The sequence below is a fragment of the Moschus berezovskii genome, chromosome 9, assembly GCF_049115385.1.
Source record: "Moschus berezovskii isolate FMDL1 chromosome 9, NW_MosBer_1.0, whole genome shotgun sequence".
Taxonomy (NCBI): Eukaryota; Metazoa; Chordata; class Mammalia; order Artiodactyla; family Moschidae; genus Moschus; species Moschus berezovskii.
The window spans coordinates 48,339,584-48,364,903 of NC_142468.1; the positions used below are offsets into that span (position 1 = coordinate 48,339,584).

At 37.9% G+C, this 25,320-nt stretch overlaps 1 protein-coding gene across 2 annotated transcripts in view; it reads left to right on the forward strand.

Moving 5' to 3' along the window:
• UNC13C (unc-13 homolog C) overlaps positions 1–25,320 on the forward strand; it is a 691,503-nt gene that overhangs the window by 629,897 nt on the left and 36,286 nt on the right. For both annotated transcript variants that reach the window (XM_055436715.2, XM_088839621.1), the window contains one exon: positions 1,077–1,224. In XM_055436715.2, the coding sequence (XP_055292690.2) occupies positions 1,077–1,224 (148 nt within the window). The remainder of the gene's footprint in view (positions 1–1,076; positions 1,225–25,320) is intronic.

The window sequence follows — 25,320 nt, forward strand, 5'->3', positions numbered from 1 at the left end:
TATAGTCTTTAAAATTACAACCAAATGCCTACAAATGCTCAGAATATGTTTCTGCAGAGGGAAGAAAACTGAAGTAATTTTGAATTTTCAGTTGACATGTTTTACTTTGGAAATCTTTAAGTAGGCTAGACCGATGACACACAGGAGAGTGTGTCAGAATCATTTGTTGAGCTTTTTCAAAACATGCCATTCTGTGAGAATCCTGGATCCTAGTGCACCGGGTTGCAGTGTGGGTGAAGTTTAGCATTATTGGTACAGGGAGAGAAAGACAGACCCATTTATCTTACCTTAACAGAATATAATAAACATGTTATCTATAAATTGCTGGGAAATAACATCCTTAGCTCTATCATATATCTTGAGATAGATAGTCTGCCCTCTGAAGTGATGTCTGTGCTTAATACTTGCAACATTAGAAACTCTAACATCCCTCAATGACCATATTTATTGTCAAATATATATCTTCTCTATTATTTAACCTATAAATATGGTGATGTTTTGAGTTTGTTGGATGACTGTACCTAGGAAAACTAAGAAGAAAGAAACTGTTTTATTACATTTCTCAGACACAGTTTAGGGGACATTGAATTTCTCAGGACCACTCTGCACCCTCAGGGTGGCCTATGTGTGTGTACCACTGTGTGATTAGATCACAGGAAAGGTGGGAGCAGTGGGCACTTGGTCTAGAATTGCAAATTAGTATCTGGAAAACATGTGACCAGAAGATACTTTATTTGTGAAATCTGACAACCCTGGATCTTTTTCTGATGCTCTGGAAACAGAAGTCAACAATCGAGTTGACACATTATCTTAAACCTAGCATTCTGTAAGCACTGGGCCTCTGCATCTTCATGATCCCATTTAACTGAAGTTTTAAATGAGAGCAACACTTGAGATACTAAGGTAACCTGAACTACATGGCGATGACTTGGTAATGGCCATATGGTACTATGTCTTTGTATCTACCTTATGTTGATCATACTGTATTATTCCAACTGAGCCTCATGATTATGGCCATAAAATCTAATACTTCTTTCTAAATGCCTCTGCTTACATTGTTTTTCTTTTCTTTTTAGCAATACTTTCATGCAGGAGGAAATGGCTTGAAAAAGAATTTCTTAGAGAAAAGTCCAGATCTTCAGTCTCTGAGATATGCTCTCAGTCTTTATACCCAAACGACTGATGCCTTGATAAAGAAATTTATAGACACCCAAACCTCACAGAGTAAGTAACACATTGGACATGAACAGAGGTGAACTGAATACAACTAAACTTCAACATAGAAATCATTATAAATAATATCTGTAATTTGACTATAAAAGATTAAAGCATCAATAAGAATGGATGATGATTTGTAAAAAAAAATTATTCAATTTTTAGAAACTTATTTTATAAATAATTTCAATAATACTGAGATATGCTTAATACTAAAACTGTATGGAATAGTTGACCTTTGCTGTTGATTTTAATTTCATAAAATTTAGTAAACCCTAGTTGTGAATAACCATAACTGTGATATTCTCAAATTAGTACAAAATAATCAGTGTTTATTGGTCTCAGTAACTTCTAAAGTGCGATAATAATTCCTCAGATCCTAACTTCAAATGAAAAAAATCTCCTGCTCTTGGGTTTCCAGGAGGGAAATCTCATTTAATCTTAATTTTATAAGAGAAAATTATAAGTCTTTGAAAAGAGTCAAGTATGTTAGTGGAAATTCAGATCTATTTCATGTGTCAAAGTTCTCACCTCATAAACTTCTAGGATATTAATGTTAAACAACCTTTCTTTCAAGTTGCTTTGTGATTTATTATATCTTGGTAATTACATGATTTAAGATCTGGCATTTCTGAGTGATTACTGAAAATGTCACTCTAAGTAAAAAAAAAAAAAAAAATCAAATGCAGGCTCAAATTCTAGAACATACTAAATTGCACCCCACTATAATCAAAATAAGGAGGAGGACACAACTTCTTTCATGAGAGATCCTTCCAAAGGAAGCACACAGATTTTTTTTTTCTTGATAAAAATCCTTCAGACTTATCTATGTTTCATCATGGGTATTTTCACTTTTCTAACTACATTTGAAGATAATACCAAGGTAGGTGCTAGGTAGCTGCTTGACCTAATACTTTGTGCTTTCTGACAGTGTCCAATAAATGCTACAAACACTCCTTTTAATGCAGTCTTCAAACCCAGATTACATTTTAGGATGGTTCCAAAAAGGAGAAGAGAGTTGAGTGTAAGGCCTTGTCAAGAGGTACATTACTCCTTGAATCATGATCTCTCAAGGTTTTCTAAACTATAAATATGAATGCAATTCTAACACAACTCATCATAATAGTGTTGTTGCTTTATTCTCAAGAGAATGTGAGTGTTTAAAAACTTAGCTTTGCTTTTGTAGGTATGCATTATGTTTATATACATACAACCCATGTTTCAGCATAGATGTCAAACCAAAAAGCTACATATGAATTTCAACTTTGGTGTATGGGATTTGGTACACGTTTGTTTTGTATGAATTGTATGGCAACATTAAAAATATATGGGGAGTGGGGGAATAAGAGGATTCATTATCCCAATAATCCCTAACTATATTAATTATTTCAGTCTTGGTCTTTTTCTTTTTCACTTCCCTTTTCTGGCTTTTTCTAAGTAACACAATTTTTTCTGCATAATTGAAATTGGTAAGCTTTAGATATGAAATGGCTTTGCCTTTTCTCTGATAGCTACCTTCAAGCATGCTCTGTGGAAACTATTCCCATCTCCTCCTCCGTCCCTCCCTTGCCTTCCCTCCAGCTGGTCCCAGCCCACCATGATCAGGTCCACAGTACCTGAGGTGTGGGGGGAGTTTGATGTGCCCTCTGCTCCCCTTCCCCATCATCTTCTAGATACCTCTTTGCTTTAGGGTATTGGGGTTAGAAATTGAAAGGGAGAGGGAGATATCTTTAAAGTCCCCCTACAGTTGAATGCATATGCTGACTTTCCCTGGGGCCCAATGCTAGGGAACCTCCTATCCGTTCAACTTCATGATGAATGCAGTCTGCCCCAGGTCCCTATAGGGACCCCTCGGTTGCTGCCTCCTACAGCACATGCCATGGCTTCTTGCTCCTTGAATATCTTCTTCTAGTGTCCAGCCCTCTGTAATGAGGTCCCAGCAAGAAGACTGACGACTAGCTTCTTCCCATGGGGCCCAGTGGAGCTCATATATTCTTTCCACGTTTTTGATGATCATGAGGACTTCCTCACTGTCACCTGCCATCTCTACAGCTCTCCTCTCTACCTGCTCAGATAGTTGTTTATACTTTTAAATTGGAGGAGAAGGGGAAGGAAGAAATACTGGGGGGCTTCCCTGGTGGCTCAGAGGTTAAAGCGTCTGCCTCCAATGCGGGAGACCCGGGTTCGATCCCTGGGCGGGGGAAGGTCCCCTGGAGAAGGAAACGGTAACCCACTCCAGTATTCTTGCCTGGAGAATCCCATGGACGGAGAAGCCTGGTAGGCTACAGTCCACGGGGTCGCAAAGAGTCGGACACAACTGAGCGTCGGAACGGAACGGAACAGACGGAATATGGCACAACCCTTGTTCAATCAAAAATGAGGCAAGCCAGTCTCACCAATTAATGGATGCAGTGTTTCTGAGTTTCTATTCATCTCTATTATTCTAATTCTATCACAATCCTATCTCAATACTCAATACCATAGACTGAATAATAAAGTGAGCAACAATACCATATCCTTCATAAAATATGGAAAGCAGAGATAAGAGGAAAATTCACTGAAAATTAGAATTCTTTATAACACAACCAAAAATAGAACATATTAAAGGACAAAATCTCCATTGTCTGTAACAGACCCTAAATGACTTCCAAATGCCTGTCCGTGTTTTCTTTGTCTTCTAAAGAACTTCAGCTTCCTCAGGTTCTTTAAATGACAAAGAAACGTGGAAAAGTTGACTTCTCAAGAGTCTTATTTAAATGGACTGGTCTACTGTTCTATGAATGCTTGACCTGGGCTTTATTAAAAGAGAGGAACTTGGGTGCCACTCTTATATCCCTGCAGATGAGTATTTACAATTATAGTGGGATCAATTCTCCCCCTTTTTGTATTACTTATCCTAGTACAAGGAAGAGTCCAAAATGATCAGAAGAGGTCTCAGTTTCCAGTTTAAATACTACTGCAATTATCCAAATAATTTTCTAGGATTTGGCACAGTATCAAATATCCATGAAGATTGATTATATTTAATTTTTGCTAATCTTATATTTTGTTAATACAATTTAGAAAGACCATGCTGGTGTTATGGTGTCTTTCAAATATAAAATATGAAATGGGAGCTAATGCTACACACTGAGAACCTCTTCTACCCTCTGCCTGAGGCGCCCCATCCAGGGTAAGCTAGGGTGTCAGACAGTTAATTTCCCAGGAAGCAGCCCTCAGCCAATGGAAGATAGGAAGTTGGCAGATAAGAAAACAAATAAAACTTTAGCTTCCTCAGTTGGGAAAACTCTAACATGAGTTCTACACAAACACCAGAATTCCCCTGTGATGTGAAGCTCCATCCTCTCTGAGAGGACGCCTTCCCAGGTGGATCCTTTACCATGGAATGCTTGTCTCAGCTTTCACTCCCAGGGGAACCCAAATCCAGGGTCACCTACTGGAAAGTAGGGAGTCAGGTTCCAGTTCAGCTGCTCTAGGTCTATATCCTGTGCTTTTAACCACCATGCCTGCATCTTCTTGATAATAATTAAATTATAAAGGTCAAATACCCTGAATGAATTTTTCCCCTTTACTTGAACTTTTTCTTTTACAAATTTGCAAGTTAGGAATACAGAACTAATTAGAGAAACAACTTATAACACAGTGAACATTATTTGAAAAATATTTTACATTATGATTGATAAATTGAAAACTGATTTTTTGTCTCCTTAATTTCTAAATCATACATGTGCAAGTATTAAGGAATTATCATTCAAGTGTTAACATGCTGTGTAAAAGAAATTGGAATCCTTTAGAAATTTAACTGTGCTTTTTAAAGTATCCATATTTTGTTCTCATATTCTCATAAACTCTTCCCTTAGTCCATTTTCTTCTTTCCTTTTCTTTTGTTAAAATGTTCTTTTGCATCTCTTTCTCCTTTCTGCATTATCCTTGTCTGTGTTAGAAAATTAATTGTAACATTAAATATAAGGAAAAATGAATAATTGGGTTATGTTTTTCACTGTCTTCAAACTGAAAGATATACTTTCCTTTGAAAATATTTTAATTCAGCTTTTACATAAATGGGTTTGTGGCATAGAAAAACACTCTATATCTTGCTCACTTATTCTTTATTTTATTCTTTATTTTCTCTTTTTCAATTCTCTCTGTTTTCACCTTCTCTTCCTCTTTCTTTGATCTCTTTTTAGAATAGATTTAGATGCCCTCTTTTTCCAGTAATAATAAGAAGAAAAAATGACAAGGGGTAGAGTTTCATTAGAAATTTATGAGCCAACAAGTCCAATTGAAATCCATAAATTTGGAAAAGCACTCTTCTTTCTGTTCCAAATACTGGAAAATAAACAAATTCAAAGAATGTTCAAGCTACTGTACAGTTACACTCATCTCACTTGCCAGCAAAGTAATGCTCAAAATTCTCCAAGCCAAGCTTCAACAGTATGTGAATCGAGTATATCCAGATGTTCAAACTGAATTTAGAAAAGGCGAGGAACCAGAGATCAAATTGCCAACATTCATTGGGTCATCAAAAAAGCAAGAGAATTCCAGAAAAACATCAACTTCTGCGTCATTGACTACGCCAAAGCCTTTGACTGTGTAGATCACAACAAACTGTGGAAAATTCTTAGAGATGGGAATACCAGACCACCGACCTGCCTCCTGAGAAACCTGTATGCAGGTCAAGAAGCAGCAGGTAGAACCAGACATGAAGCAATGGACTGGTTCCAAACTGGGAAAGGAATGCATCAAGGCTATATAGAATCAAGATTGCCAGGAGAAATATCAATAACTTCACATATGCAGATGACACCACCTGTCAGAAAGTGAAGAGGAACTAAAGAGCCTCTTGATGAAGGTGAAACAGGAGAGTGAAAAAGCTGGCTTAAAACTCAATATTCAAAAAACTAAGATCATGGCATTCAATCTTATCACTTCATAGCAAATAGATAGGGAAACAGTGACAGACTTCATTTTCTTGGGCTCCAAAATCACTACAGATGGTGACTGCAGTCACGAAATTAAAAGATGATTGCTGCTTGGGAAAAAAAACTATGACAAACCTAGACAGCATATTAAAAAGCAGAGACATTACTTTGCTGACAAAGGTCTGTCAAGTCAAAGCTATGGTTTTTCCTGTAGTCATGTATGGATGTGAGAGTTGGACCATAAAGAAGGCTGAATGCTGAAGAACCGATGCTTTTGAGCTGTGGTATTGGAGAAGACTCTTGAGAGTCCCTTGGACTGCAGGGAGATCAAACCAGTCAATCCTAAAGGAGATCAATCCGGAATATTCATTGGAAGGACTGATGCTGAAGCTGAAGCTCCAATACTTTGGCCACCTGATACGAAGAGTCAACTCATTAGAAAGGGCCCTCATGCTGGCAAAGATTGAAGGCAGGAGGAGAAGGGGATGATAAAGGATGAGATGCTTGGATGGCATCACTGATTCAATGCATATGAATTTGAGCAAGCTCTGGGACATGGTGAAGGACAGGGAAGCCTGGCATGCTGCAGTCCATAGGGTTGCAAAGACTCGGACATGACTGAGCAACCACAAACACCCTGCATTCACTTAACAAACATTTACTGAGCATCACCTCTGAGATCACGTACCGTAGGGCATATATTCAAAGCTGAACCTGGTGCTATGTACACCAGGCGCTCTACTATGGAGGTTCTCCAGCAGAGGTGATTTTGTCCCCCTGGGGCATCTGTCAGTGTCTGAGGAGCTTTGATCCTTTCACCTGGGAGTGGTGTTTGTTACTGGTATCTAGTGGATGGAGACCAGGGAGGTTGCTAAACATCGTACAGTGTACAGGACAGCTTCCTACAGTAGGAAGTTATCTTTAAGTCTCCAGATGGCAGTAGTGCTAAGGCTGGGACACCCTGCTCTGATACTAGACTGAAACAATGTAACATAAAGTGATGTAACATAAATTGTGTAAGAAGAGGGAAAATTTTGACTCTGGAAGACAGACAAAGGTAGAACAGTCAGTGGAAAAACTGAGTCATGAAAGTAGAAAGAAAAAGGTATTTTGGATGCAGAAACTGTCCAGGAAAGAGTATACTTGCATTATTAGTTTTAAAATCCCAATATGTCAAGCATATCCTCAGTATATTTTCATGCAGAAACAATGTTATTTTGCTTTTAAAGCAAAATTCACCATATCATTACTTATGTTTGACACTTATGATAGTGTAAGGAACTCTAAGGCACTTTTTAACACTATTTTATGTAACATTAGTAGAACTTATATTAATATTTGTAATAATTACCAAATTCTTCCTCTTGAAGTTGACGCTATGGTTTAAATTGGGTAGTTACCTTGAAAATTTATACTTTTTCCTTGTTGTTTCTCAAAGATGTGCTACTTACAGTTTTAGAAGCTGATACAAATTCATTTCTTGCATCTTAATTACATTATTCATCATCATTAACAAAAAAGCTTCTCTAACAGCTATTTCATTATACCAAGGGCTCTTCGAATATTTCATACAGTAGAAGACAGTGAAAAATGCACAAAACTTTAACATATTAAGTAGAATTTTTTTCAATGGGTAACAATTTGGAATGAGGCACAGCAAGATTAATTGCTGAGCTATCCTAGGTCATATTCTGTTTCCTTACCTGAGCATTTATCACAGTTTGAAGAACTTAAATCTAAAAATCTTTCCAAAGGGAATTTTTTTATGTCTAAGTTACAACTGGCTCATAAAGCAAAAAGAAATGACTATATAAATTAAAATATATGAAATGTTTTTATTCTATACTCTATCCTCTTCTTAACTCTTTATGAGCAATATCTTTGAGTCCTTGCTTACTTGAAATTTCTTAAAATTTAAATACCATTTTGGTCATTATAATAACTTATTTTCTGCTAAAGTATAGTATATTTTCATCTAAAATGTACATCAGATAGCTACATTTTGAATCTATGAATATGCTTCAATATTCATTATATATAAAGCATCAATTATCTCTAATCATGTTGTTCGAATTATAAAAGATATGTTCATAAGAAGAAAAGAAACTCTTTGTGAAGTGGTTTACTGTAGAAAAGATCTCTTCTTATCAGAAATGTGAAACTTAACATTAATGGTATTTAGTTGGCAGAATAGTTGGCATGAAGAGATTAGTTTTAAGGTCAAGGACCACAGCTGGAACGTCACCTTGATCCCACCTATGGAAAATGCTAAAGAATGTCTTCAGGGTATGTGGGGAAATAATATTAAAATCTATTCAACCATCTTCAATTTAATACTGATTTGAAACCATAGTCAGACCTGGTTTCTTATTTTAGTTAATCAGGCTGTCAGAGATCACCAGATAACCAGAATCCCCTCCAACAGACCTATGCCATTGTCTTACCCCTGAGACACTGGGATTCCACTAGCTAGTACTGACTTCCAAGATGAGGGATTAGCATTTCTTGGGGGATACAGTGGAAAAACTGAGGAGGGTTTGTGTAATTTGGCTCTTCAAACAATTGGTCTGAAGACATTCAACTCTAGATGAGGTTCTTCAGTGCAATCAAAAAGCTGTACATAAAAAACTTTAACAGGAGTGGTGATGTGATAAGGTTCTGAGAACACCAAATCCTTTCCCAGGGTAGAAATGTGTTAGATAAGGTGACAGTAATGCTGAGCAATCCTAGACACCAAAAGCAAGTTGGCCACCACTGTGCTAGTCTTCCCAGCAATCCTTGGGTGAGTAATTTCATCCATATTTGTCAGGGTAAGAAATGAATCTCAAATATATTAAGAAACTTGCTAAAGTCATGGAGGTGAGTGGCAGAGGCAATGCCCTTCCCACTGTATCACACTTAATCAGCAAAGAAAGGAGAATCTGTCATTATGACTTTCTACAACTCAAGCTCTCTTCTCTGTAGTTTTGAATAATTGAAGTTGCTTCATCCTCCTTACTTCTCATTCTGGTATGACTAAAGCTCCCTGCTGCCCAGGAGATAATCTTTCAGTTGGTATTGTTTTCACATCAGCAAGAAACTCTCTCCCCAAGAACATCTTCCTTACTTCCCCAGTTTCTTCTCATTCTGACCCCCAGTACTGGGCATACTTAGTGGCCAGAGAATCTTTTGAATGTTAATTGGAAGTAATTATACTATAGGAATCTAGGTTGAAATTAAGAAAATTCATTCTGCTTTCAGAAAGCCCTTTCTATTAATATATAGCCTGATTTCTCACCTCTAGAGTCCACTCTGTGTGTTTGTGTGTAGATTGTATGTGTGCGTGTGCGCAACGCGTGTGTGTAAGTGCAAAGCTGTTGCTACTTTGGTCTTCTCTCTCTTTTCTACTCTTCTCATCCTTGGGCCCACCAGCAGAAATGCCATTTTGTAACACTCCCCTTGCAGATAAGAGTCATATCATGATTGCTTATCTACATTTCTCTGCTCTCCCAAGGTAAACCTTGGGAAGATGGGACCTTGCCTACTCATCCTTTAAATCTAAGTGCTCAGAACAGTGCTAGATACAAAGTAGGTGAATTTAGTGAATTTTATAAAAAAATAAATGCTGGAAGTTAAATGTAGAAAATTTAGAATTATGTGATACGACATAGTCCTCATATTTGAATTGATGCAGTTACAAATCTTTATTGAAAGCAAGTGTATTTACAGCCAAAAAGAGAGGAAGAGGGAGAGAAAAGGAGGGAAGGAGAAAGAGGTGAAAGAGAGGAGCTCACAGTTGATGGCTGATGCTGTTCAGTAGTTTCTGTACAGGCAGAAGATAGTAAGTGCCACTGGAGAAACTCAAAGGGCTATATAAAGTTAGATGGAGAGACTTAAGGTCACAACTGACTCATCTTCAGGAGCATTTTCTATGTGCCAGGCTTTGTGCTAAATGTTAGTTAAACTCCAATGAAAGACTGTGCTGAATATCTTTCATTCGCTACCCTCCTCTCTCCCTAGGAGGCTGGGCTGTATGGATTACATCTATGGATTCTCTTACTGTTTGGTTCCCACTGGGTTCACTCGGTAGGGAGCCCATGCAAAGCTCCCTGGGAGGAAAGAGTGAGCTCAGGTATTCCTTCTCTCTGCTTCCTCAGGGCATGATCCATTCATTCAGATTGACTTTGTCCTTTGACTCTAAGTCTCTAGAGGTTGCCTTCCCTAGAAAACTCTCTTTGGATCCCAGCAGCTACTTCTGCCCCTCAGGCTTCAGGGACTATGGGTATTAACAACCCTACTATTCCTTGTGGTTTCCTTAAACCCCACCTAAACCTTCATAAATGGCCTCTTTCTTAAACCTTCCAGAATGACCCTAATTTGAGTTTCCATCTGTTTGCTAATGATACCCCAATGGATACAAAGGCAAATATTCATGACTTTGCTAGGTTTTTCTTCCATGCCAAGTCTTTCACTCAGATCATCAAAGATAAACATTTAAAATAAACAAGTCAAGCATCAGAAGGATTATCTTTGGACTGAGAAAAAAAAACATTGCATTTTGATGACTGTGTCCAGAATGAATAAAACAGTATATTAGCTTTTCACTCACAAGGATATTTCCATTATACTGTGGCCAAGTCATCAAAATCCCAGCTCCCGCTTTCTCATAATGCAGTTTATCTGACCCAGGGTTTCATCTCTGAAACCAGAAATCAGATTGAGACAACTGGGAGCCTCTGGTGAAATCATTTGCAAAATCTGTGCATCCTCACAGCACAAAGCAGGTTTGTCATGTAATGGGGAAATTATCATTCTTTGTTCATTCATCTAAGTGTGTGTGTGTGTATATATATATTTCTAGGTCTGGAATAGAGTTCTTTCATTGTTACTTCATTCATTTTTTAACACAAATAGTTGGAAGATTAATTTTGCTATAACACTACCCACACAACTGTGTGTAGGGGAGGGGCATCTTTTCATTTCTCAATTCAGTGAGAACTAGATCTCATTCCAAGACTATGCAGAATATCAGAGGTATCAGAACACTGCTTTCTCACTTAAAGTGCTCTCTGTTAGTTGTTTCTTAAAGGCTAAGCTGTATTTAAATAGTTCTGATAGTAACACATAAACTTTTCTAAAATTAAACAAAATCAAAATTATTTTCTTTCTGAAATAAAACAACAACAAAACACTTGACATCTGGCCTTGCATTCAAAGATCTAGCTAATAACCACTCATACCTGCAGTTTACTATAGTTTATGTGTGTGTGCGCATGCTCAGTCGTGTCCTATTCTTTTGCAACCCCATGGTGCCCACCAGGTTCCTCTGTTCATGCGGTTCTCCAGCAAGATTACTGGAGTGGGTTGCCATTTCCTTCTCTGGGGATCTTCCTGACCCAGAGATTGAAGTTGTATCTCTTGCATCTCCTACATTGGCAGGCAGATTCTTTACCAACTGCACCACCTGGGAAGCCCTTACTGTAGTTTATAGGCATCTTCAAATAACTTTTTCTTACTTGAGTCTGAGAACAGCCCTGCAGAGTCAGAGGTCACTGGATGCTCTTTTAAGATGGTCATTTCACCCAAGAGCAATAGATGCCATTGAAGTGATGTGAGCATGGAGAAAATAACTGAAGGGAGACAAGACAAAAGCAGGCAGTCAGGTTGGAGGAGGCTAGGATGGTGGGAATAGCTATGGAGATATGTGAGTAGGTTTAAGGTGTAGTTCAGCACTATAATAGGCATGATCTGGTGAAATAAGTCTTGTCAAATTAATAAAAATTTAGGATAATAAATTTATAAGGTACCAAAGTAAAGCAACTTTTAATTCTCTGTGGTGAAATTATGGTTGTTTTCTGCCTGCTTGTAATTTTCTGTACTTTTAAAATTATCGAAAAATGTCCATATTTTTTAATAATTTAAAAAGAAATTCATGAATAATACATGTTGTTATGCAAAGTACATTAGTTTCATTGACTACCAAGGTATAATCAGTTCAAAGTGGTAGGTTTTGATGTCTTTCAGGGCCTTGGATTGTAAATCTGTGGGCTAAAATAAACAGCCCAGTTAAACCTTCGCCTTAGGATTCTGAAGATCTCAAAATTGCTCTGGAGGTAGAAGAATTATATGGAAAATGCAACATGTAAATATATATGTTATATTTACAAATATATATACATTATATGTGTACATGTAGTTTAATGATTTGTAAATCTTATTTTATAAAGAAATCAAGCAGAGTAAATGTGTAATACATGATTAAAATTAAGCAAGTGCTAAGTCAGTGTTAAAACAGGTGTTCTTAAAAATATCTAACACTTTTTTATTATAGGTAATTGTGATATTCTTCAGTTATTTTGTTACTGCTGTTATTTTTAAGACTGATTAGAAAGTGAAATAGGTTAGAATCAGGTTAGAATGTTGGGAATTTTATGGAAACACTGACAAACTGAGATGTCAGAAAAACATTCTTCAAATCACTAAGTCAAGAAAGCAAAATGCAGTACAATTTCTCTGTTCTTGTTCACCAAGATCAAGTTTTTGTGACCAATGGGGTCAGTGGCATTAATTGAAAATTGCAGGCTATTGCTTCTCAACCTCTATGTGCCCTTTATAACTAACTTCCAAGGAAAGATATGGGATGTTTCCTCCTTCAGTTATTCCTTGGCACCAGAAGTTAACCCTTACTATTGAGTGTGTGATTTAACTTAGAAAAAGAAATAGCAACTGTGTTAAGTGGCATGGAAATAGCAAATCTCAATCTTTAAAGGTTTAAAATCAAGCTTGTATAAACCCCTGGCATAAAGATCATTGCCTATTTATGGCAAGAAATCGGTGTATTAGATTACACCGGGGGTAGGGAACAGTAGTCATGGCCCAGGCATTTGTCCTACATCTGCTTGGCTATATGACCTTGAGACGTCACTCAACTTATTTAAGCCTCAATTTTCACATCTATAGAATGGATAACATAATTCATTCCAAAGTCCTTTAGGTTGCTGGGAGGATCACAGTGGTAATACACATGACACACAATCTCTCAGTGAATGTTTATTCTTACTGCATCATTATTATTGGATGCAGTGTCTGAAGAGTACATCTTATTCTACAAATGTGAACAAAGAGGAATTCTCTTAGGAGGCAGCTATCTGAGCAGGGAAGCCAGTGATCAGTCAAGTGCTCCTCTGTGAGCTGTACCTCCAAGTTACCAAGATGCTCTCTGAGTGACTGAGAAGCATACCATACTGACACCTGAAGGAGTCATACCTGCAGTTACTCTGAACTTCTCCTCCATATGCCATGGTTACCAATAATTGTATATTTTTTGAATCCTTGCTATATGCACAGAGCACTGTGCTGGGAGAGACACATGTGGAAAATTTCCTGCTCCAGGAAGCTTACAGTGAAACTAAAAACAACTCCATGAAAGGGAAAAATCACCAGCCCTCCAGACCACTGAGTTTGAGAACCGCCAGAGTAGAAAGTCTCTAGGGAGGAGTGAATGGAGGGGAGATGGAAGAAGTAGGTTTTGATCAGGACTTAAAGAGCTTTGAATGTTAGGCTCAAGGGTGTAGAGATTGATTTGTAGTCAACGTGAGGTCAAAAAGAAAGGGGTGATCAACAGATCAATCTAAAGTACTCATGGTACGCCATCTGCTTTTGCATAGGAGGGAGGGGGGGAAGGAAGGAGAGGAGAAAACTTTTTAGAAAATAATTTTACAGTTTTAAATATTTACGGGCTAAGTACAGTAATAGCAGGAATAGACAAGAAGGGAGGAATAAGATTCTACAGGTCAATACAAACCAAAGCAAGCAAAGGAGAAAAAGTGGAAGACTTAGGTAACTTGTAGATCGGTGAAACCTACCACTGAGCAAAGTGTAGAAGTATTGATAGGAAGCTGTGATAAACTCAGTTTTACTTACTTCTGTCAGTGTTACTAGTGGGAGATACAAGGAACTATGTCCACTGGAGAGATGGAAGAAGTATGGTGAGAGCAGTCAGTCCTGCAGCTCCATTTAGGAGGTGATGACTGAATCCTGGGGAGCGGGAGCAGGGTGGAAGCTCTGAGGAGGGGCACACAGGAAGGGAGGATAATTGAAATCATGGAGAAGCTTTGAGGAAAGGCGTGGCCAGAAACAAGATGAAGATCAGGACAGGGTGAATATCAGTGCCATTTCAGCACTTTTGCTACCAGTGCCTTAAAGTCTCTAACTGAGTCTGAGCATTTGAGAAGGAACAAGTCTGTAGCTCCTTGTGAGTCCTGTGGGTAAATCATCATGCTTGTGATGAAGGCTGACTAGGAAAAAATACTCATTATGACCATCACTGCCATTAGCCTACCTAGTGTTAAACTGTGTAATGGCCTTCAGTACCATTGGAAGAACTTAAGGGTGTTGGCCATTTATATGTACTTAAGAAATGTGTTACCTCACTTTGGGTTTTCTTACAATAAATGTGTGGTTCTCACATTTTAGTGCACATGGAAGTTACCTGCAGGGCTTGTTAAAACACGGACTGTTGGATCTCACTCTTAGAATTTCTGACTCATTAGGTCCCAGGCGAATTCTGAGAATTTGCATTTGTAACAGGTTCCCAGGAGCTGCTGATGCTACTAGTCCAGGAACCACACTTTGAGAACCATTTTGAAGCCTTGCACAAAAACACACCCTATAATGAGGCCACCCGTAGCTCATTTAAGGCATTGACTACAAACTTTAATTGCAGGCAATTTTTTTAGTGTTTTCAGGCTGAAACCACTAGATAAAAGGAACATGAGAAGCACAGAAAGAAAGTATAGAGTCGATAAAAAATGTTCTTTTTCCAAATGAAAGTATGTGTTTTACAGCCTCAAAGGAAGATCCTCAGGTTGACACTACACACACACACACAGACCCAAAAATGTAAAACACAGAAAAAATATTTCCCTCTTTGCCAGAGTTGACATTCAGCCCTGCATATTTTCCTTACATTCTCCTCATATTTCAGCTTTCAGTTTAAATGGCATTGCCTTTTTAGTGTAATAGAAGAACCTAGAAATTTGATTACTGCCTGTGATTCCAAACAAAAGGGGTTATTTTCAATTATTTTCAGTTCAGTTTTGTTTATGAACAATGTTATGTGACTTAAAAGCCAATTTTTTTGTGGGAATACTTGTCTGTTTACCTATATGTTTATAGTGCAAAATTCTGTGATAGATTTAGAACACATTAGATCCTTCTAGCTCTAAATTGCATTGCTGTCTTGTAGTATACAATTACACCTCGTTTCATTTTCCACTTGAAGTCATTTCATTCCTTTGGTTTACAAACACCTTGAATTCTCTTTAACTGAAAAGATGAGGTAACTTGATAGAGCATCTGCCTCAGCAATAACAACTCCCAAGGTAGATCAAACTAAACAGAGCAAAACGATAGACAGCATGTCCTACATCATTTGAGAAAGGAAAGAACATGGGCTGGAAAGTCAGGAAAGCCACTATGAAGAAATTCAAAAGAATGGAAGAATAGACAGATGTACTGGAAATACAAATGAGGATCAGTTTTTCTTTTCCTTCAGAGTAAGCCAGTTTGGAAATTAGCAGGTAGATGTTACAGTTATTTAGATGGCAAGGCTAGCGAATCCTAGAAAAACGTGGCCCAAATGTCCACTACTTAAAGCATGCCTGAATATCCTCTCAGTGACCCTATAAGCAACATGAGACTATACCCATTCTCAGAGGAGAAGACAGGGCTGAGATTGAGTGACTTGTAAGAGTTATATTGATATTAAGTATAGAAATGGTCTCAAATCCAGATTCTTCAAAATACAAACACAAGTTATTTTCCACTGCCCAACCCACTAACCAAAGCTTTCACTGAAAAGTTGATTTTTCAAACATTTAGAATAATGCTCTGGACATATGAGTAAAACTAATTTTGGTCCAGAGTCATTTCTCTTCATCGTTAGCCGACCGTTAGTTACTTATACAAGCAGCAGAACTAAGATGTAATAAAGTCTAATAGAACCTCTTTTTATTTGTGTGGATAAATAGTAACAGAGATAGTTAACTATAGACATTAATTCAACATCTGCCTAAATATTTTCCCTGGTCATGGGGAGTGTTTGGGAGGTATAGTTAAAAACAGTATTTCCTCTCAATCTTTGGGAAGACAGGAACTAGAAAGGTAAATATACAGAAGAAGAATCAACTATTGACTCAGGGATATAACTAGGTTGGGCAGATTGTTAAAGTTGTCAATCAGTAATAATTTACTGGCAGCAAGGCACTTATCAGTTCACTTATTCATTTAATCAACATAATCATTCATAGATATTCACTTTACACACCATATGGCTGGATGCTACCCAGATACTTTATTTTCTTCCAGCCATCATTTACTACCATTATAAACGGCATAAGTCTATTGATTGGAGTTCAAACTTAGATTTCAACTTCTGACTTTTGTGTCATTCTGATTTGATACAATAACCATGAAGTGACATGACAGACTATCAGATGGCAGAATCTCCTACTAGCCATTCAGAAAACCCATGAAATATTTATATGACCTGAGGTTTTATGTGCTCAGAGTCTATTGTGTGAAACTACATTTCTTTACAGATCTTAAAACCAGCTAGCAATTAATGCAACTTATGCAAAATGGCTGGTGTAAAAAGGCAATCTGAACAGAACATGGCTTTGCAATATTTTAAAAGATTATGTAGTTTTATAACTTCCACACTTAACTGACAACAAAGAAGTTTGGCATTGGTTTTAAGGCCACTCTACCTTCCCCTTGTTTCTCAATGTGTAGGCATTTCTGTTAGGATGGGGTTCAACCCTAGAGACAGATGTACCCTGACCCTTTCCCCAGAAAACCAAGCTTCCGGGGAGGGTGAGGGAGGGCAAGATGACTCTCAGCCTCCTCCTTTCAGTTCCCCGCTTTCTGTTTCTCCACCCTGCACATCCCTTGTATATGCAGACAGGAAGTACCTTTTTACTCTAGTCAGGTAAAAGAAGACCTCTTCATGTAAGTTATTGATATATTCAGTAACAAAACCAAGAAAAGCAAAAGTGAAAGTGTTAGCCGTTCAGTCATGGCCAACTCAATAGACTGTAGTCCACCCAAGCTCCTCTGTCCATGGAATTCTCCAGGCAAGAACACTGGAGTGGGTAGCCATTCCGTTCTTCAGGGGATCTTCCCAACCCAGGGATCAAATCCAGATCTCCTGCACTGCAGGCAGATTCTTTACCATCTGAGCCACCAGGGAAGCCCAACAAAATTGTGAAGGAGAATCTAACTGGACATTGTTTAATGACTAATTGAGGCATCTTTAAAAAAAAGAGAGAGAGAAGAAAAATCAGAGATGATATTAGTTGTGTGTTTGTTATACTAGCTTTCAGAAGATATTAAAATTGGTCCTGGACACTGACCACAGGTGAAACTCTTTAGCCTCAGGAAGTTGGATTTTGTCTAATTCCTGGATCAGGCTGAATCAAAGTGCAAAGACTGAAGTTTTCTAGATAAGATGGTGCAGTGAAGAGTCCTAGAACCCAAAGCATTATCTGCTCAAATACAAAGGAAACACTAATATTTAAAATCTGGGTTTTTTTCTGAACTAAATTGAACTTTCCTCTGCAAGTATGGTCATATTATCAATTTCTTCAAATCCTGGCCCTGTCACTTAGTAACTATCTAATGACATTGGGCACTTCATTCATTTATCTTTGCCTCAGTTCTGTCACCTATAAAATAAGGATAAGAATGGTACCAAAGGCTGTGGTTGGTGAGAAGATTAAGTGAATTAATATATGTAAAGTTCTTAGAACAATGCCTAATACCTAATAAGTATTTTATAACTGTACTTATGATTCTTAATTATAGAACTAGTGATGTTTTATTATTTTGTTTAAAATAATTCAGTTGTGTTTTCATCTTTTATTTTGCCAAGAAAACTATCTGGAAATACACTTCCTAGCATTTATGTTAAGAGTGGTTTTAGTGATGCAAATGTATCACTTAAGTGTATAACATTTTTCTCCAGAAATATTTAAAAATCTTGTACAGCTTTTTATTCGTTGGTTCATTTGAACAGACTCAATTTCAAATGACTTGTACTTGATATAGTAAAGAAATGTAGTCAAATTGAAAAATAATCATCTATTTCTTTTATTATTCACTTGATCTCTTGAAAAAACAATTAGAGTGCTAACAGTTTTTTTCTTACAGCATCAGTCAGTTTGGTTCAGTTCAGTCACTCAGTCATGTCCGACTCTTTGTGACCCCATGAATCTCAGCATGCCAGTCCTCCCTGTCCATCGCCAACTCCCAGAGTCTACTCAGACTTATGTCCATCGGGTCGGTGATGCCATCCAGCCATCTCATCCTCTGTTATCCCCTTCTCCTCCCTTACAGCATAACAGATATTAAATATAAAATGGATTTAAGAACGTTTTTTTCTGTGCAAAAGTCTTCACTGGCAGTGACAGTTGTCTATTGAGTGTTTGGTTTTAATGTTTTGACTGAACTAACTGGTAGTTTTGGTCAAACATCCAATATGACTGAGTCTTGCTGAATTGGACTGAGTTTGAGATAACTTAGTGTGAAAGTTCAAGCCAGAAATATAAATTCCATTTAAGAGATTATATTTATCAGAGTGCTTCTTTTCAGTTCAGTTCAGTCACTCAGTTGTGTCCAGCTCTTTGTGACCCCATGGACTGCAGTACGTCAGGCCTCCCTGTCCATCACCAACTCCCAGAGCTTACTCAAACTTATGTCCATAGAGTCAGTGAGGCCATCCAACCATCTTATACTCTGTCATCCCCTTCTCCTCCCACCTTCAATCTTTCCCAGCATCAGAGTCTTTTCCAGTGAGTCAGTTCTTCCCATCAGGTGGCCAAAGTATTGGAGTTTCAGCTTCAGCATCAGTCTTTCCAGTGAATATTCAGGACTGATTTCCTTTAGGATAGATTGGCTGGATCTCCTTGCAGTCCAAGAGACTACTAAGAGTCTTCTCTAACACCACAGTTCAAAAGCATCAATTCTTCAGCGCTCAGCTTTCTTTATAGTCTTAACTCTCATGTCTGTACATGACTACTGGAAAAACCACAGCCTTGACTAGACGGACCTTTCTTGGCAAAGTCTCTACTTTTTAATACACTGTCTATGTTGGTCATAGCTTTTCTTCCAAGGAGCAAGTGTCTTTTAATTTCATGGCTGCAGTCAGCATCTGCAGTGATTTTGGACCCCAAATAAAAACTGTTTCCATTGTTTCCCCATTGATTTGCCATGAAGTAATGGCATGATGCCATGATCCTAGTTTTCTGAATGTTCAGTTTTAAGCAAACTTTTTCACTCTCCTCTTTCATTTTCATCAAGAGGCTCTTTAGTTCTTCTTTGCTTTCTGCCATAAGGGTGGTGCCATCTACATATCTGAGGTTATCCTGGAAATCTTGATTCCAGCTTGTGCTTCTTCCAGTCCAGCATTTCTCATGATGTACTCTGCATATAAGTTTAATAAGCAGGGTGACAATATACAGCTTTGACATACTCCTTTCCTGATTTGGAACCAGTCTATTGTTCCATGTCCAGTTCTATCTGTTGCTTCTTGACCTGCATACAGATTTCTCAAGAGACACGTCAGATGATCTGTTATTCCCATCTCTTGAAGAATGTTCCACAGTTTGTTGTGATCCACACAGTCAAAGGCTTTAGCATAGTCAATAAAACAAAAGTGGATGTTTTCCTGGAACTCTCTTGGTTTTTCAATGATCCAGTGGATGTTGGCAATTTGATCTCTCATTCCTCTGCCTTCTCTAAATCCAACTTGAATATCTGGAAGTTCGCAGTTCACATACTATTGAAGCCTGGCTTGGAGAATTTTGAGCATTACTTTGCTAGTGTGTGAGATAAGTGGAATTGTACAGTAGTTTGAACATTCTTTGGCATTGTCTTTCTTTGGGATTGGAATGAAAACTGACCTTTTCCAGTCCTATGGCCACTGCTGAGTTTTCCAAATTTGCTGGCATATCGAGTGCAGCACTTTCACAGCATCATCTTTTAGGCTTTGAAATCACCTCCACTAGCTTTGTTCATAGTGATGCTTCCTAAGACCCACTTTACTTCTTTTAATGCTTCTTTTAATGGCATATAAATAGTGCTAATTACAACTGTGGGCCTTCTTTCCCCTATAAATGCTATATTAAAAAGAATCTTTAACACATGGCAAAAATGCTTCCCTATTATTTTTAGATAATTTGTCTCCATATAACAGCTGACTACAGAGACCAACCAATTATAACATTTTTACTTTTGTGGGGTTTTTTTATATATTAACTAGATTAAATAAAAATATGTCAAATGACTTTGGGTCACACTTACTCTGAGGAGCTGCCTGCTGCTATGCATGTATGCATACATATACACAATAGAAACTCAAGAGATCAAACAAGAAAGGTCTCTAGTGACATGTGGTATGATCATGTGTGAGGCAGTGGACAGAACTGGATGCCCAGAGAAAGGCAAGAGCCAGAGCAATCCTACCAGGTTCACTAGGAAATAAAGACTGGAGGACAAACCCTTTAAAACCAGTATCCTCTGGTAGAAAGTCATCCACAGCACCTCTAGGCTGGAGTTCCTGCTGCTTCAGACCCTCTACACACCAGGAGTTCCTCTAGTCCAAGGTTTGGGCCCCTCAGTTTATTAACCCCACACATCTGTCTGGGGAGACGTATGGAAGGAGATGGAGGATTGTGAGGCAGGGAGAATCATCATGTCTTGAGGCATTGCTGAAGGGGGCAAAAGAGTCTAGACCACGTTCAGTTCAGTTCAGTTCAGTCGCTCAGTCGTGTCCGACTCTCCGCGACCCCATGTACCGCAAGGAGATCCAACCAGTCCATTCTAAGGGAGATCAATCCTGGGTGTTCATTGGAAGGACTGATACTAAAGCTGAAACTAAACCACGTGAAAGGTAATAATTTGTTTTTTTTTTTTTTTTGAGAACTGGATTTTGATCTTCTCATGAAATGGCCATCTGTTGCCTAACACATAAAAAAAACCTCAATGCTATTTGAGTAAATAAATTACAGAATGGCATGTTTAATACATTATATCAGAAATATCACAGGAAATTGCCTACATTAATGATGATTCTAAGTGTTAGAAAAGCAAATATATTATGTAAAAATTTTATTCTGACTGTACAAAAAATACTCTTGAGTTGGCCAAAAAGTTTCTTCAGGTTTCTCTGTAAGATGTTACGGAAAAATCCAAACTAACTTTTTTGGCCAACACAGTGTTATGTCTGGCCAATAATATAAGCCATTTTCCAATTTTATCTAATTTTTATAGAACAAAATAATGATTTTTTAGAATAGAGTTATCCAGTGTATTCCCACAAAGTAGAATTTGGCTTAACATTAAAAAACAATTACTAACCACAGCAACTATTCAGTATAAGAATGGGATGCCTTCTTAGTAATGTCTACATGACAGAAAATAACCAAGCTAAGACCAGGCAAGACTTTCCAGGCATGTCATAGGAAGGACTCCTGTAATGAATGAAAGATTTTAACCTCTAAGGTCCTTTTTTAATTCTAAGATTCTGTAAGACTGTTTCAGGGTTTTAGACATTCAGAGTAAAAAGCTATCTAAATACAGCTTTATATTCTCCAGAGACATTTCCATGCATTGTATGTTTAATTTGGGGGGACTGAAATTCTGTTAAATCATGCCAAAGAAGCAGCACTAGAAAACATTGATTTTTTTCGCAAAATAATTTAGTTAATATATCCTCTGTTCATTTCTTTGCATTTGTGCTTTTTTAATAAAAATACTTTTAACTGAATAAAGAAAAAATATATATATCCTGATTTACTTCAAGTATTGTAAAAATTCAATTTGGTGTTGTAATTTTTACTAGATTCCTAAATTGTTCCTTCCATTTTTAGAAAGACTTGGCTGCTTCTCTATAAGACATGAAGCATAAAGCATTAAGCATAAAGATTCATCTTCTAAAGTTTACATCAAAACATCTATGAAATTTATTGCTGAGCAGACATACAGTAGATGTTCATTGTGTCATAGTGAGGTTAGCCTTTGAGAGGACACATGGGTCCTCCTCAGGCTGATAGACTACAAAGATTGGCTATTTGAATCATTCTATTTAAGAGCTACCAGATAAAGACGATTTCAGTGTTTTCTAATTGCTTCTTCAGTTCAGTTCAGTTCAGTTCAGTCGCTCAGTCGTGTCCGACTCTCCGCGACCCCATGAATCACAGCAAGCCAGGCCTCCCTGTCCATCACCAACTCCCGGAGTTCACTCAAACTCATGTCCACAGAATCGGTGATGCCATCCAGCCATCTCATTCTCCGTCGTCCCCTTCTCCTCCCGCCCCCAACCTTTCCCAGCATCAGAGTCTTTTCCAGTGAGTCAACTCGTCGCATGAGGTGGCCAAAGTATTGCAGTTTCAGCTTTAGCATCAGTCCCTCCAATGAACATCCAGGATTGATCTCCTCTAGAATGGACTGGTTGGATCTCCTTGCAGTATAAGGGACTCTCAAGAGTCTTCTCCAACACCACAGTTCAAAAGCATCGATTCTTCGGCGGTCAGCCTTCTTCACAGTCCAACTCTCACATCCATACATGACCACGGGAAAAACCATTGCCTTGACTAGACGGACCTTGGTTGGCAAAGTAATGTCTCTGCTTTTTAATATACTATCAAGGTTGGTCATAACTTTCCTTCCAAGGAGCAATTGGATAATGATAGAAGATACAAGGGGAAAAAATCCAGCAACAAAAAATAGGTTATGTGGTCAGTTTAATTTTATGACCTCTGACTTTAAAAAATTTAGCAGTTTCCCCTCATTTTAAATTTCCCAATATGCATTATGAAGAGGACATAGTGTGCAATATTTCCACATATATTTGTTCATATAAATCTCCTATTTACAAAGCCCATTTGGTATAGATGAATCAAAATGCCATTTATATTGATTAAAACATATGCATACACATATACTCATGAATTTTTAGAGTTTTCTTTCAGAAATCATGCTGCTGCTACTAAGTTGCTTCAGTTGTGTCCGACTCTGTGCGACCCCATAGATGGCAGCCCACCAGGCTCCCCCATCCCTGGGATTCTCCAGGCAAGAACACTGGAGTGGGTTGCCATTTCCTTCTCCCAGAAATGATGGCATGGTTATTTTTTCTCTTCATTGTTGTACCCCTGGTGTCTGGTGCTCAATATTTACTGAATGAAAAAATCAGCAATTGTGCTAATGCAAAAAAAAAACCCCAAAACAATCCATTCTATTATTCTTCTCACCATTTCCCTTCTTCCCACTTAACCACTCTCATAATAATAAGACCCTAGTGTATTAGTAGATTTTAGAGTTTTCATGGCCTTACTTGATCCTCACAAAAACACAGGTGAAGATATCTTGTTGTTCTTATCTTATCAGTGGAGAAAATTGAGGTTCCAAGAGGTGAAAAATTCACACAAACCTTCATCACTAATTATTAGGACAAAAATCCCTGTTTCAGGTTTCCATAGCCAGTTAATTCTCTACTATCCATCAGCACTTATGCCAGCTTCAGAGGTCAGATCAAGACGAGACAAAGCTGAGCAATTTCCTCTGCACTGGACTCCTTCTCCTTTCCCTACTTCTACTTTGATGTTGTATGTTTTATAAACCCCCATGTAATTTCTATTTCTTTAGTATCTTCTTTCAGTCATTGCTACCATTTTTATCTTCAGTAGTATAAAACCAACACTTCAGGTACAAACCAACACTCTAACTCTGGTAAGACTGTCCAAGTTTTGAAAAATAAGATTCTTCTATAATATTAGACCATTATGGATCCAGGGCCCTGGAAGAATTTCAGGAGAGCAATTATTCCTATAGCAATCAAATGTTAAATCACCAAAACACATTTTTGTCTACACTGTTTTTAAGAATCTCCTTTAGGTGGTCTACATCAGTGTTTAATCTCTTGTACAGTAAAAAAAAAAAATCCTTCCCTGTATCTATACACATTTTCTCTGGATATGTGTTAAGCCTGTTTTGTCTGTTTCTATTCTAGGTGGAAATGAAGGACATCTGTTTTTTTTTTCTTCCTGTATAATACTTATAACCTAAAGAATAAATGACCTCTCTTTTTTCTCTCCTACCTCTCTTCAACCATTGCAAATGAACTTGAAGAGAACATTAAATATATATACTATTTAAATTAGAGACTTTAAAATGATTGATTTCCTCTCTTGCTTTTAAAGTAATTGTGTTTTGATTATTTTTGTTTTCAGGAAGAAATATCATATGTGTAACTTAGCAGATGTATAATCATTGTTTAACCCCTTGTTCTATTAAATGCTTTGAGCCAAGGAGAATAATGGACACTATTCCTAGCAGAGTAAGTGTTGGTCTAATTCACCAGAGCATAATAGGTAAGCATGGGGCCATTAGAGGGTCACTTCAAAGCAGTACATCTTAGTGTGGAAATGTAGGTGGTTCTGGACTACTCCTTGACCTCATTAGAGCCAGGCCTCTATAACCCCAGAGGAACAAAGTTGTTATCCACGGAGAACTGTGTGAAAAAGAGAAGTCTAGAGATGGGTCTCAACAGAGGCATATGCTTTAGAGAGGCAGGGACTTGCTATGAACACAGTATCATATCACTGAAGGCAAAGAGTTAGGCTGTGTTCAGGTTATGGGGAGAACAGGCCAAAGGGTCAGAAACATAAGGTCTAGTTTGAGAACAGGATGAGCTCAGGCAGATTAGATTATAAAATGCCTCTGAGATTTCTTCATCCACAGAGAACTTTCATATTTCTAAATACATAATAACTGTAACACCTCAGTACTCATTGCAGTTTACTTTTTTGTGCCTTATTTTTTCAAGTGTCTCTGGATAAGCAACAGTTCTGAATCTGGAACATCCTTCTCATTGAATCATTTTTTTCTTATACAAGTTTTTTTTTTTCTCTCCTTGAGAAAATACACTTCACCTCTTGTATATGTTAATTAAACTCCATTCAGTTCAGTTCAATCGCTCAGTCGTGTCAGACTCTTTGCGACCCCATGAATCACAGCACGCCAGGCCTCCCTATCCATCACCAACTCCCGGAGTTCACTTAAACTCATATCCATAGAGTTGGTGATGCCATCCAGCCATCTCATTCTCTGTCGTCCCCTTCTCCTCCCGCCCCCAATCCCTCCCAGC